This window comes from Camarhynchus parvulus, chromosome Z, assembly GCF_901933205.1.
Source record: "Camarhynchus parvulus chromosome Z, STF_HiC, whole genome shotgun sequence".
NCBI classification, from domain to species: Eukaryota; Metazoa; Chordata; class Aves; order Passeriformes; family Thraupidae; genus Camarhynchus; species Camarhynchus parvulus.
The window spans coordinates 52,493,669-52,507,439 of NC_044601.1; the positions used below are offsets into that span (position 1 = coordinate 52,493,669).

General features: G+C 35.6%; 1 protein-coding gene across 2 annotated transcripts in view; it reads right to left on the minus strand.

Moving 5' to 3' along the window:
* Window positions 1–259: 259 nt before the first annotated feature.
* The window catches only part of MAP3K1 (mitogen-activated protein kinase kinase kinase 1), a 59,921-nt gene continuing 46,409 nt past the window's right edge, over window positions 260–13,771 (minus strand). The window contains exons 12-20 of one of the 2 annotated variants that reach the window (XM_030969419.1): window positions 13,082–13,173; window positions 12,683–12,872; window positions 11,099–12,365; window positions 9,805–9,957; window positions 8,388–8,550; window positions 6,852–6,983; window positions 5,713–5,855; window positions 5,101–5,232; window positions 260–3,686 (exon numbers count right to left, since the gene is read on the minus strand). In XM_030969419.1, coding sequence (XP_030825279.1) covers window positions 3,537–3,686; window positions 5,101–5,232; window positions 5,713–5,855; window positions 6,852–6,983; window positions 8,388–8,550; window positions 9,805–9,957; window positions 11,099–12,365; window positions 12,683–12,872; window positions 13,082–13,173 — 2,422 coding nt within the window. In that variant the 3' untranslated portion in view covers window positions 260–3,536. The remainder of the gene's footprint in view (window positions 3,687–5,100; window positions 5,233–5,712; window positions 5,856–6,851; window positions 6,984–8,387; window positions 8,551–9,804; window positions 9,958–11,098; window positions 12,366–12,682; window positions 12,873–13,081; window positions 13,174–13,771) is intronic. The other variant, XM_030969421.1, reaches the window with a different exon arrangement.

A 13,771-nucleotide genomic window follows, 5' to 3' on the forward strand; every position in this document is an offset into this window, starting at 1 on the left:
TGCAAAGATGAAACACCATCAGACCTTCGACCTATGACCAACACGCAGAAATGTGATTTTATTCCCACCGGAGAAGTCACACTAGGTGCAGAGCTTTCCCTTTGCCTGTGGAAGAACTGGGCATGCCCTGTGCACATACTTGGTTCCCTAAGCAGCTGTCTTTGAAATTCACTGCCATCTGCTGGGCACCAGTGACCTCTGCCAAACCTCCTTCCTGAAAAGGAGGCTGCAACTGCACAAGTAGGACACAGTACTGCAGGATTCAGTAAATCAGATAAAGATACATTATAATAAGTTTATCTCCTACTCAATCCTTGCCATGTATTTTCCTTTCTGACATTTCAGGTAGTACATTTTTCTGATTTGAGAAATCAGGTATTATAATTTATTTGAAGATTTCTGCTGCCAGTTTTTTCTGAATTGATGCACTTGTATCTATTTCAGAAAGCATCACACCTAATAAAAATAATAAAAGTGCAGTCCTTCGAAATACAATATTTATAGTCACAAGAAAGCCTATAGTTGAAATCTGTTTCCGTAAAAAATAATTAATTTTTAAAATTTCAAAAATATCTGGAGAAAGACGAGAACTGAAACAAGTCCTAGCTTTGCAATATATGGGTTGCCTGGATAATAAGGGTTTATGTTTGCTATTAAAATCTCAAGCAACAGAATAATTTCACCAGAAACATAAAACAACAGATTGACTTCCAACACACACTCCAATGGCTCCAGAACTGACCTAACCAGCTCACTTGAATAGATAATTATTACCTTTGCAGTAATGCAAAATTTAGACAATTCCTGGCTTAAAGGCATAATCAAGTGAGATTCATAGACAACAGTGCTGTCATAAGAGAAGTTCCTTTATCATGAATTTTAAAAAATTAATCTTTGTTGCTGCCCTTTATTAGAAAACGTCTTGATATATCAAGTGTATGAAATTGTGTATAAACAGTGAAGTGTACCAGAAATATTTTATTTCCATCAGTAAAAGGAATATGTTTGTCTTACAGTAAGCAAAGGACAAAGTTTGTTCAAAAACTTTTATTTACTATAAAGACAAAAAACACCAAAATACGTACAAATTATACTATATAAAATTGGTTCAATGGGGTAAAAACTTTTAATTAAAATATCTTGATATATTTAAAATAACAAAGGATACAATGAAGCCAAATTTCTTAACCCAGAGATTTCTGTAAAATTTGCTTGCACAGTAAGGTGCTAATAGAAGTTAGCCCTTAAGCCCTGGAAGTCTTAGGAATCAGTCACATAGCAAATATAATTTCATTGTGAAAGTGAACTTTGGTAGAAGAAAACTCTATAGGACACCTGAGGTAGTAGAAACTGGAATAAACAGCAGTAGACGTTATTTACAACTTAAGTACCAAATAACATTAAGAACACAAAAATAATTACACAATACAATTTTCAGTCCAGCTTTGATCCAAAGAAAATAAGAATATTACATCACATCTCCATTTTAAAAACACCACAATTACCAGCAAGCCGAGAGAAATGCAAACTCAAACAAATGCATTTGGACTCCTAAGAGGCAGTTTGAGTTTGAAATGTGGTAGGCATGGTGATCTACATAGTAATACTGATTAGCTGAGGTTCATCAGTTTATACAGTTTACATTTCTGCCAGAAACAGTATTAATCTGAAAACTGATCTTCCAGTACATGAATTGGCAAGAGTGCATCCTTTAAAGCTTGCACATAGGAAAGACTTGGAAACAATCTTATTAGAATGAGAAATTCTAAAGTGGTCAAAAAAAAGTCAAGTACAAAACAGAGCTACCAAACTTCACATTTCGGTATTATCTTTTTAACTCTTCAAAGTCTGCCAATCTTCAAAAACAAAGGAATGTAAAATTTCCAAAAGAAACACATTCACAACTAATGACATGGTTTGTTTTTTTTTATTAGTATGTGCACTATCATTCATGTAAACTTATCTTTAAGATGTCTTGCTTCCAATTTGTATTACACACTTTTAAGGTACTATAGCTTATTTAGTTTGTCCTGAGTCTTTGAAAATAACCAATTCTATTTGAGTCCAACAATCCAACTGGCTTCTGAAGAGTTATAACATGAACAGTATTTTTTTTCAAAATGGATTAAACACAATCATTATTAGATTAAAAAAGATCCCCATTTTTAAAAAAGCAAAAGAAAAAGCTGCCATTTTCCTTCAGAATTACATGCATCAGAATCTAAAAACCTGCCTTTAAAATAATTTTTAAAAAACTGTTTAAAAAAAAACCCCACATCTCCTAAAAACCAACAAGTTTTGCACTACAGGTGAAGCTTTACTTCACATTTTACTTTATCTTGATCTTCAAGTCCAAGTTTGTTTCTTGTTAAAATAAATACCTTTCTTATGGTAATATTTTTAACATTTTCAAATTAAATTACCACTAATGGCTACAGTAAATAGATGATGTACGGCAGAAGGAAAACAGCAGGTAAAACTTGTTATCAGTAGAGAATGTAACCTCAGTTTCTTTACACAAAGAATGAGATTTGCTCATTTGGCACCTGCTCACACTGAAGTACATGCCAAAGTCTCCCATAAAAACTTTAATGGAAGCTGGGTTTGGGGGGCCCTTGACATGAAACTTCTCTACACAATTTGCCAGAAGAAACTGCTATATGAAAAAAAGGCTCAACAACTTCTAGCATGGTTCAGACTAAGTTGCTTTATACAGAACAATCTTGTTTATTAAATAACCTATACTATCAGAGCCTTCAACATATCCTTGTTGAAGGTGGCATTTTATCCCAGATTTCCAGCAAATCTGGTTTTAAAACTCTTGCGTCAGGAAAATATTCCATGACACAGCTTGCATCTTTTTTTTCTAAAGACTATTTTAAAATATCCCCTTTTCATGAAAGTTAAAAATACAAAGAAAAACTTTGATTTCAAAAGAAATTACATGGCCAGCAGTAAATGCACAGTGAACCATGAGTGCCTGCTCTTACTTTATAGGAAGGCAAATGCTTTTTTTAAAGTTTCCATCAATATTTGGATTTGTTACTCAGAGAGCATCAGGTAATTAAAAGGGACAGATACAGAATGTCCTTTTAACCAGTATTGAAAACTTACTAATTGCAGAGCATCTACATGTGAAATTGAACAGTGATTGCAATATTAAAATAGATCTTGAGCCCCTCAGCTTCTAATAGTGCTGAAAAAGTGCTCTAAATAAAATAAAAATCACTTACCTGCTAAATAATCATGCAGATTTAAGGAAAAATGCTTTTATGTTAACTAGAGCCAGATGTTTGAAAAGGCACAGTTTACAAATCTCTGCATGAATTGTCAAATGTTGCATACTGAGCTTAGGTAAAGATCTTGATTTGTCAATCACATACTTAGGTAGGGTCCTCCACTGGCCTTATGCTCTTGATGTATCTATCATTAAGGCCAGCAGAATAATATAATTTGCTGCACGTAACTGCACTGCAAGACAGTTACTGTATATTCAGTAGCATTTTCTTCAGTATTTTAGCCTTACAAATAAGTAGCTACCATGTAGTACGGAAGACTGGGTGTTTCAGCAGCTCCCTTGAAGGTGGTCTGTCCTGAGGTTGAAGTTCTAAACACCGAAGAGTCACATCTTTCAAGCCCGGAGACAGATGTGTAGGGATTGATGGAGCAGTAGTTGCACTAGCAATCTGAATAAGGGGAAATAACATTTTAGAAGTCAGTGATAATGCCCCCTCTCTTAGCCCAAAAACATTCTACAAACTGATAATTTCAGCTGATGAACTTTTTTCCATCCAGCATGTTTATGAACTTTTCTCCATTCAGCATGTTTCCTACAACAGTATGAAGATTACATTACTACTTTCAGTTTATTGTCCTTATGCCTATTGCTTTTTAATTTGACTCCCTCCTGATACTTTTCTCTAAAAGTTCTCCTCACAGCAAGATCTTGCAGTGATCATCTCAGAGCAGGCCACAGGAAAATCTCCAACAGCACACATATGGACATTCTTTAGTCTACTAGCTGCCTTCACTGTTAACTGGCACGAGACACCATGGAGGGAGATGAAGTGGGCGATGTTATGCTACAACAAGCTAAACTGGGTGTGTTTTCTTGCACTGCCTTTAGTATATTTCTGCTACTACCCCAAAGGCAAATATTTCTCAGAAAGACACATATCCCTCCCAACCAAATTAATTTCAATATTATCTAGCTGGATTAAAGCAGGATGACTGGGAACACTAGAGTGGCACCAGCAGATTCACAGCGATGCAGAACCAAGACAATTACATCTCTTAGCACAAGTGATTTTACTTGTACTTGTACAGTACTCAGAACATATCTGAGTACTGCTGTGCAATGTCTGTTTTCTGCAAACACTTCCTTTACTTGCAGCAGTATTTTCTTCATTCATGCCTACAGTTCAACTGGACCTTTAGAATTAAAAATAATTAACCAATTTCAGTATGAAACGTGAATGCCAAGATGAATGATCCAGCAAGCAAAGGAAGGGGCAAAAATCATATATAGCATGGCATATTGGAAAATATATTTCAGCAAAATCTGATTGTGGAACATTCTTTTATAAAATAATTTTCCCCACTGTGAAATATGAATACTTACACAAATGGTTTATGGAAAAAAGAGCTTCTGTATGTTACAGGATTGTAAGAAAAAGTTAACGTCCCAGTCTTCTGCCTAATTTAAGATCAACTCTATTCCTAATTTTTTTTTTTAGCCTGTTACACTATATTTTTATATCTTAGATCAGACATTTCTAAGCAACCTGGTAGAAGGTGCCCCAGAACATGGTGGGGAAGGTAGAACTAGATTATCTTTAAGATCCTTTCCAGCACAAACCATTCTATAATGATTTTGAATATCATGTATTAGTATATCTTTTTTGGTATCAGTTTGTTATTTTTTTTAATAAGCAAGTATGATTATATTGGTACTAGTATTGCTTCTGTGCTAACAGCTCCAACATAAAAAAAAAACCTATTGCAACAACCCCTGCTACACACTTTTCTAAAATTCACATAGTTGTATACAAGATTATTTGTCATCTTTTGTAGTATATTGGTAATAACAAAATTCCTTACCTTAAATATCAGAGCAAGATGATTGGAGTGTTTCTCTGCATTCCAAGGAGGTTTGGCACAAGCCATTTCTATGACAACACAACCAACACTCCACACATCACAGCTCCTTCCATATTGCTGACCTCTCAGAACCTGAACAGACAGACACCAAAAATCAGATTATATAATTCAAAGTCTCTTAGCTCTAAGTCATTTAGAAGTAAACCTCAACACAACATCAAACAAGTGTATTCTGATTAACACTTCAGGCTAAGAGAATGACCAGTGATGTAAATGCCGCAAGATTTACACAGGTCTAGAGATCTAGTAAATAAAATGCTTGACCAAGTGGCAAGCAAAGTACCTTGCAATGGCTAGTTTTTGAACAAATGGTCATTTGGGCATTAGTAACAACACTTGTGATAACAATATCTTGTAGCAAACTGCTTGAAACAATGACAGCAAGAAAGAAATGTCATCATCACCATATTGGAATCATTCCTAATCTTTAGAACAAAGGCATTTAAAACACATTTAAAGCATATACAGCAATTTTCTGTTATTTGGCTACATGAATTAGCTTAAAGAGTTTAAACAAACTTTTTGAAATAACTTTAAAAATTGGTTTCTTACCTCTGGTGCCATAAATGCAATAGTTCCCAACAATTGTCCCTGAAACTCCCCCGCACCAGTTCCTTTTGATGCCAACCTGGCTGCAGCTCCAAAATCAGCAATTCTTAATCTATGACCTGTGCTGTCAATTAGCAAATTGGCACCTGTCAACAGTACAATAAAAATACTACTAGTTGGCTTTCTATTAAAGGGAAAAAGGTGAACATTTTTGCTCCCTGCACCTCAAAATTATAAAACAGTTTGACATTCCCCACCTCAGTATCAAGGAAATCTAAAAATCAAGGATACGGTCTAATAACCTCCCTTTTCTGTTATGCCTGAATGATACTGCACACAGCTTGAGGCTGTTTGAGAGATTTAGAGAGGCAATCAAATTTTCAAAGTAGGGCAAACACACAGGATTCTGGAACAATGCCTGGAGATGGTATAATGGAAGAAAATGGTGACCCAAAGTCCTGGAGGCTTTCATTGCCTGTAGCTCCTCATGAAATTTGAAGTTATTTCATTATCAAGCAACTGATAATGAGTTGCTGAGTTGCTGTAAAGATGATTACAAACAATATAAAGTTTTATTGTTTCAAAAAGAATTAGTAAAGACACATTTGCCATCAGTATGTTCTACTTATATAAATATACCTCCAGTTCATGGATAGCTATAGTGACATTAAAGGGAAAAATTCAGTAAGACTGGTATTTCCCAGTTAAGTTCATACGTTACTCAGGGTACAACTGTATTTATGTTCAGTTAGGATGAAGGAAGAAAACTCATCACAGTATCTCCACACATTAGAAATCTGGCCTCTTTTATCTTGGTTTGTTCACAGATTTTACTATAATTTCAGCATAAACATTTACATTAATTTAAGTAGCAGTAGTTTTAAAACTGTATGGCAACTTTCTATCTTATTTTAACCAACTCAGACAATTTTTCTAAACTATTACTACAGGTAGCAAATACCCACAAGCTTGCCACAAACATTTTGATTAATTTCAGTTATAGAGTTTCTTATACATGAGCAGACAATCCCAGTAGAAATACCACTCCTGAGATGGTATCTGAGAGAACAAACAGATCTCAGGCTAAAACATATGCTGCTTTTTGAATACTCCTTCTAAAAGAATTTATCAGTTATTCTCACCTTTAACATCTCTATGGATTATCTGATTCTCATGGAGGTAAGAAAGGCCACGTAAAAGTTGTTCTGTGTAATTAATAATAACCGATTCTTTGAAGGCTCCATATTTACTCAACAAATGAGCAACTGAACCCCCTAAAAGACAAAACAATATATTCTATCAACACTTACACGTTCTGTTAGTAGAGTGCAACACTGCATCCTAAAACTGGAGCTTGATGTTAGTATTTGTAAGTTATATTTCTTCTTCCCCTTCCTTCCAAAATTAAAATAATTTCATAGGCAAAAAGTTATGTAGTTCATTCTTCAATTACTTTCTAAATTGAATTGTAGATATTAAAGACAAAAGTCTTCATGCTTCCTAATGATCTTATATTTCCTTAAAAACAACACTTTATCCACACTTCACATTAACATGTAAACAGCAGAACATTAACTATTTTTTGAGGCAATAGGTAAGTGCAACCTCCAGCAAGTATTCCCTCTAAATATTTTACTTTGCATTTGTTATCATCCAATACATAGAACTATGCAGACAAGCAAGGAAAAGCAGTATGTTCCTCTATTTTCAAGAACTGGTAACAGACTCAAGATTTTGGATTTCAAATTTTTCTCTCAAAGTATTGTAATATAGTCTGGGCTTCAATGAGGTAAATGCAATTCCTGACATTAACTACCTAAATAATAATATTTCAGAAAAAAATTACACTTCAAAAGGTTTAGTACTCTAAATTTTGAGAAAATATTTTTTGCACTACTTATTGTAATGACACATACTTGGGGCCTTTGCATTTTAGCACTCTGACCATAACTTAGGGTGCAATGCTTTCATTTACAGCAAATAAGGATGTATAAAACACCACTTGGTAACTGGACAGCAGCAAACATTCATAAAATTAATAAAACTACTTCTCAAAATAAAGACAGATTTTCTTGTCCCTGCTCTACACAATTATGAAAACACTTCAATTTTTTTTACTAGATTACCAGTTAAGAGATTTAAGGTTTGAATTAATTTTTCCAAAAGCACTACTTACTAATTATTATTTGAAACTTACTTTAAATGTTCTTAAATACCTCTACACAATGCCTGACACAATTTTTATGAAAAATCTCAGGATAAAATAAGTGTCAGGTATTCCATAACTTAACTTGACACTCCTTAAGTGTCAGGTGTTCCATATAACTTTCTAGCCAAGTTATTTTTAATAATAACCTATAGCTACACAGATACACTGGAAATGCAACAGTTTGAGAGAGAGTCACTTCAGCTGGAAAAAATCAAAATTTAAAACTTCTCACTTGGAGTCAGAAATGGAAAGAAAAGTCAGGGTTTTTAATTGTTTTAAGAGATTAGGTATGGAAAATTCCAACTCACAAGAGGATGCACCATTAAGCATGCTCTGTAAGTAGACCTTTACACTGACTGTGAACACAGCAATGAAAATATAAATTCACAACCTCAAGCAATGCAACACTAGCAATACCACTAGCAAATACCATTTCAAAACTCAAATGGTATTTTCACCAGTTGTTTACCTGCCATCCATTCAATAAACAGGTTATAGTTGCTCTTCTCGCATGTAGCACCCAACATTCGAATAATGTTAGGATGGTTCAGATGACTCATCATCCTTATTTCTTCCCTCAGTGCTTCAACCACCTCTTCTTGCTCAGATGATGTGTTCCTGACATATGTCACCTGTTTTGAAATATGGTATTCAGACTTACTAATTTAAGTACAAGTCCTGTAATCGCCTTTCAGTACAGCAGAAAGAATGGATGGTTTTCACCATCTGGAACTACTTTTTTACCGCCAACCCCACCAGCTGAGAATGTATCTCCATGTGAGACAGTCATAGAAAATTAAGAGCAATCTTCTAGGTTACAAACAAAATCTTCTCCAAGTACAGAGTGGGGAAACATCCCTCTTTTCAACTCTGTTTAAACTAGGAAAAACCCCTTGGTTTCCCAATATTGAGAAAAACGAAGACAGAAAAGGCCTGAAATGGGATCCTGAATGTCCCTTATAAAATTTTACCAGTTAAATAAATGTTTCATAACTACAGCTCTTACAGAAATTCAACTTGACACATCAGAAGTAATGTAATTGGAGCCAATCTCAGCTGTGATCCATACTAAATATGACATATTGGTGGTATGCTGCAGGGAATTTCCCCAGGCATCACCATCATCATCTTTGGGACCTCATGGACAGTCCCAGTTTTTTCACAAGCAAAAGAGTTTCAAAGGAGGAATAACTGGTGGCACATACGCTTTCCTTGAGCAACTTCAAAACATTTTCTCCACCTCATAGGTGTAACTTCATTGTAGAACTGATAAGAGTGTTGGGACTAAAATACCCTCTATTTTGTTACTACTAATTCAGCCCTAGGGCAGCTCTAGTGTGAACAATTTACTCACACCTGAAACCTTCAAAAATCTTGACTGAAGCATGTGCCTCTTCTCAGCCACAACTTCTGTATCTATTAATTTAAATAGTAAGAATACTTGCCTCCAAGCTACCTTTAGTTAGTTAGCAAAGTTGAATCAGAAGATACAAACACTAAACTATATTTCCTCCATTTAAAGTTATAGGGAAAATATTCTTGACAAGTGAGGAGAAATTATTTAAAATAGCAACCTTGCAAATAGGGCATTCATTTGGAATCAAGTTATCTGGGCTCCATTCTTAACTCAGCCACCATTTTATGAACTTGATAGAAGCGAAAATGCACTTGAAGAACTATGGAAGAAAATGGGCATAGAACAAAGGACTTTTTTTCACTCTAAGAAGACTAAAAAAGATTCTATGTATTAAGTTAATACATGCACATAAATGTTTTCTAAATTATGTTTCATGTCAGAACACATGACAGGGAGTAGAAGAAGCAGGAACACAAGAGGTCTGAAAGAGAAAACACAAGAAAGTGAGGTACTTTCCTGAAGTATTTACCTGTTTTACAGCCATTAACGTCCCTGTTCCCACATCTTGAGCTTGGTAACAGGAAGAGAAAGCTCCAAGACCAATCTGCTGACCTTTAAGCCATTCTGCATCTTCTCTGTAATGGTGTTTTGCTTTGGTATGTCCAGGCAGGGTTTCTGGTGTCTGCAAATTAAATTCAAAATCAATTCCAAGTTTACTAACATGCATCTAAAATACAGACATTCTAAGGTGTTAGAAAATGTCCAAGCTTACATGCCTCTCCTCTCCCTTACGCTTCCTTGAACTTCTAGTTATATAGGTCTCAGCTGAGATGAGAGCACCAGAGTATTCTGTAACCCACATACCCTACTACATGAAACAGCTTCCTCTGTGTTACTACATGAAGGTGAAAGGCAAGATTAGAGGACGCAAGTAGGAGCACAACTTTTTTTCTATTCCTTGACTCACATTTAGTTAAGGCTTTAGCTTGCACCTACAGTAAACAGAACCAAAATCAGATTGTTTTCTACTTAATTTATCCCTCCAATTTTATGTTTTACATGTTGTTACCTCAAAGGATCACAAACAAGCTTAAGGTAAGGCTTTAGCTTACACCTGCAGTAACTAGAACGAAAATTAGGTTGTTTTCTACTTAATTTATCCCTTGAATTTTATGCTTTATGTGTTGTTACCTCAAAGGATCACAAATAAGCTTAAGGTAAGGCTTTAGCTTACACCTACAGTAAATAGAACGAAAATCAGGTTGGTTTCTATTTAATTTATCCCTCAAATTTTATGCTTTACATGTTGTTGCCTCAAAGGATCACAAATACAATACCCCTTTATTATGATTTCTTGTGCTTTTTGTCTATTTGCAAATATATATGTACTTTTTTTCTGATTAATAAAGTATCTCTCATCTTCTCTCAAGACAGGATGACAAGATCTTCTCCCATTCTTTCTTTCAAAAATTAGTTTGGTTTTGTACAATTGCCTTCAAAGTAAATCAGCATTAGGACTCAGTACAGTTCTACTCTTGCTTTAAATTTTTGGTTTTATTTCCTGATTTCCCCAACTTTACACTTTCTTTTTTGTCACTTTAAATGTTGATACATTATATAGTGTTTCTTTTGCAAACACCTTCTCTAGATTTCTTAATAACATGGAAGGATTCTGTTAGTACCCTCAAATTTATATTCAATTTGCTATGAAAGGTATTGAGCACCTTCATGTTTTCTATTACTTTTGAAATATAACAGCACTGCTTTATCATTTCACTGACCCTCAGTTGAGACTTAACCTAAATTCTCATACATATACTTACATCCTGCTGAATGATTATGATATCTTCACCATTTTCAACCTGTAGTTGGGGAATTACTGGCAAGGCATCTTGGGATGCTGACATTGCCATAGCAATAGCTAAAGCTTCCTCCTCTTCAGCTTCCATCTTTTCCTTGCATTTTTGATTATGATTTACATCATCTTTGTAAGTATCATCATTTTCTGCCCGCTCAGGAGAAAGAACTGCAACTTCAGACTTGAATGTAACTGTGCCATCACTCGTTGGCATGGAGGCCTCAAGCAGGTCCTCAATACTGGAATTGAGCTCTGCATTAACATCCAGTCGGCACTTCTCGTCTACTGGTGTGAACACTGTCTCTTCACTTGGTATAACTGCACTGCTATTGCCATCACACTGTGAAATATCGTTCAGATCAAGTGTCATACTGCTTTTTAAGGTTTCTCCTTGCTTGTTCACATCACTCGGTGTGGGTCGTGATGGCTTTGGCCTATGTACATGACTGGATGGCAATGGCCTGGCTTGGGTGAAAACTGGAGAGAGTTTCTCAGATTCTTTACTTTCAGAACAGTTTCGCTGAAACTGGAGAGAAAGTTTCCGCTGTGTTTGAGGAGAAGGTGAGGGGATTTTGCAGGGAACAAATCCCTGAGGTCTGAGTTTAGAGACATCTGTTACAGTGCCAGCTGGTACAGATGGGTTTGATGGAGACAGAAGTGTTGGGAATAGTGACTGGGAATGACTGGATGAGGGAGAAGAGTTCACACACTGACTGTGGGGTTTTCCTTTTGTTTGAATGGCTGGTTTTGGTTGCTCAGTGGTTACTGATGAAACAGGAAGTCCCATAGCAAGGCCAGCTAGCATCTCAGAAATGTCATCTGGACTGGCACTCAGTTTTCTGTCACTTAAACCTTTCCCACTTTTCCCTGATAACTGGACAGTATTATTAGGAGTATTATTTTCTGTAGTTTCTGGAGAGTTATCTGGCACAGGTAGGTGTAAAAAGTCTTCATGTCGGCATTCCCCAGAGTGCATTTCTTCCATGCCCAGCTGAATGGCTTCTGCAATTTCCATTTCATCTGCTATTGCCATCAGACGTCGACGCATCCTTGCATAATGAGTTGAGCTTGTCACACTCAACATATCTAACAGCTTTACAAAAATATGGGGCACTCTTGCTACCATTCTTGCTGCACTCAAAAATATTCTCCTTGATAGTTTGCCAACCATTGAGTGGGAATTGTCAATTGACTGCAAGGCGAAAGTTAAGAGGGAGAGAAGCTTCTTATACCTAAAAAAAGAAAAGTGGTCTTTTATAAACTGACATACTCTAGTTAACTAGTATCAAAACAGCTGTTTCAAAACAATGTATTTAGTTGTCAGTTCTGAAGTAGGAAGGAGATTTATTGTTGCACTGGTGCTTCAAAAATGCTTCACAGGTCAGTTGTTTTTAAAAAGATAGCTACTTACTCTGTAAAGCAAGCACACTTTGCATGTATTTTTGCATATGTTATTTGTTTACAGGAATTAGAACAGCTTCTTTTACGAAATCACCACCAACAAATTCAACTACAAAGAGTAAGATTTGTATAGAGTACGAGAAAGTACCTGTCAACTACAGTATCAGCTTGCAAGATATCTCCACAGACAATATGCGGATAAAATTCACTAGGAAATTCCAACAGAAGTCTGTCTATTAGACAAAGTCGCCCCAGCAGTGCTTGCCAGTTGCTAGATTCAATTTCATTTCCAAGAATACAGTTTAAGACGTAATCAACACCTCCAATACCAATGGACCCTATTAAAAAGTTGGTAAAATGAAGATTAGGCATTATGTTCAGAGTCTACACAAAGATCAGAACTGCATCATACAGAATTACTCATTGTTTGCCCAAATTAGCCCCCTTCCAAACTGTTGACAGGAATACTGTTCTCTTTGCTATGCTTGTACTTGATAAATTCCAGTATTATTTGCTTAGATAATTTACTTGTATATGAAGTTATTACCAGATTTAAGTATTTCTCTCCCAACTGCCAACTCGCCCGCTTGACCTTTACACATCTCCAATAGAGTTGAGACTGAAAGTTGGCTTGTTCGACTGTAAGAAAGTAAAACCAAAAAAAGAACTCCTTTAGCACATGCTTTGAAGGAAAAACATCCTATTGGTGATACTTAAAAAATCATCACCTAGGAATTATGTGTAAAATGATTTCACACCACCTTATTCCAGTAAATTTCTATAACCCACTCTTTGTAAGCTTACCTTACAAAGGTAAGGTAAAGGTTGTGACATTTTTACAAAGATACTTCCAGAAATGTAATGTCTATCACTAATATACAAACAAAACCTCAAATTACCTTGTTCTCTTGCCAAATGTAGCCAAATGCATAAAAACAGGTCTATTTCACTTACTACTTTAGATATTCTCTTGCTAGACTGTTGCTGGGGGATCTCTAGCTGCAGTTTCAGAAAAAAATGCTGCTTAGAAACTAAACCTTGAGAGATAAAACTCAAGCAGGTGGATTTCTAGTTCATCTAGTTTACAGTACAGGAAAATAAATGGTTGGCCTGGAAGAACAAACAGGGAGGAAGACTCAAGCCAAGGGAGTTCACCCCAAATAGCTATCTCCTACCATTACAGTCTGAACTACAAATCAGAACTGTTATGTTACTGCTACTACTTCACGGCAAACGT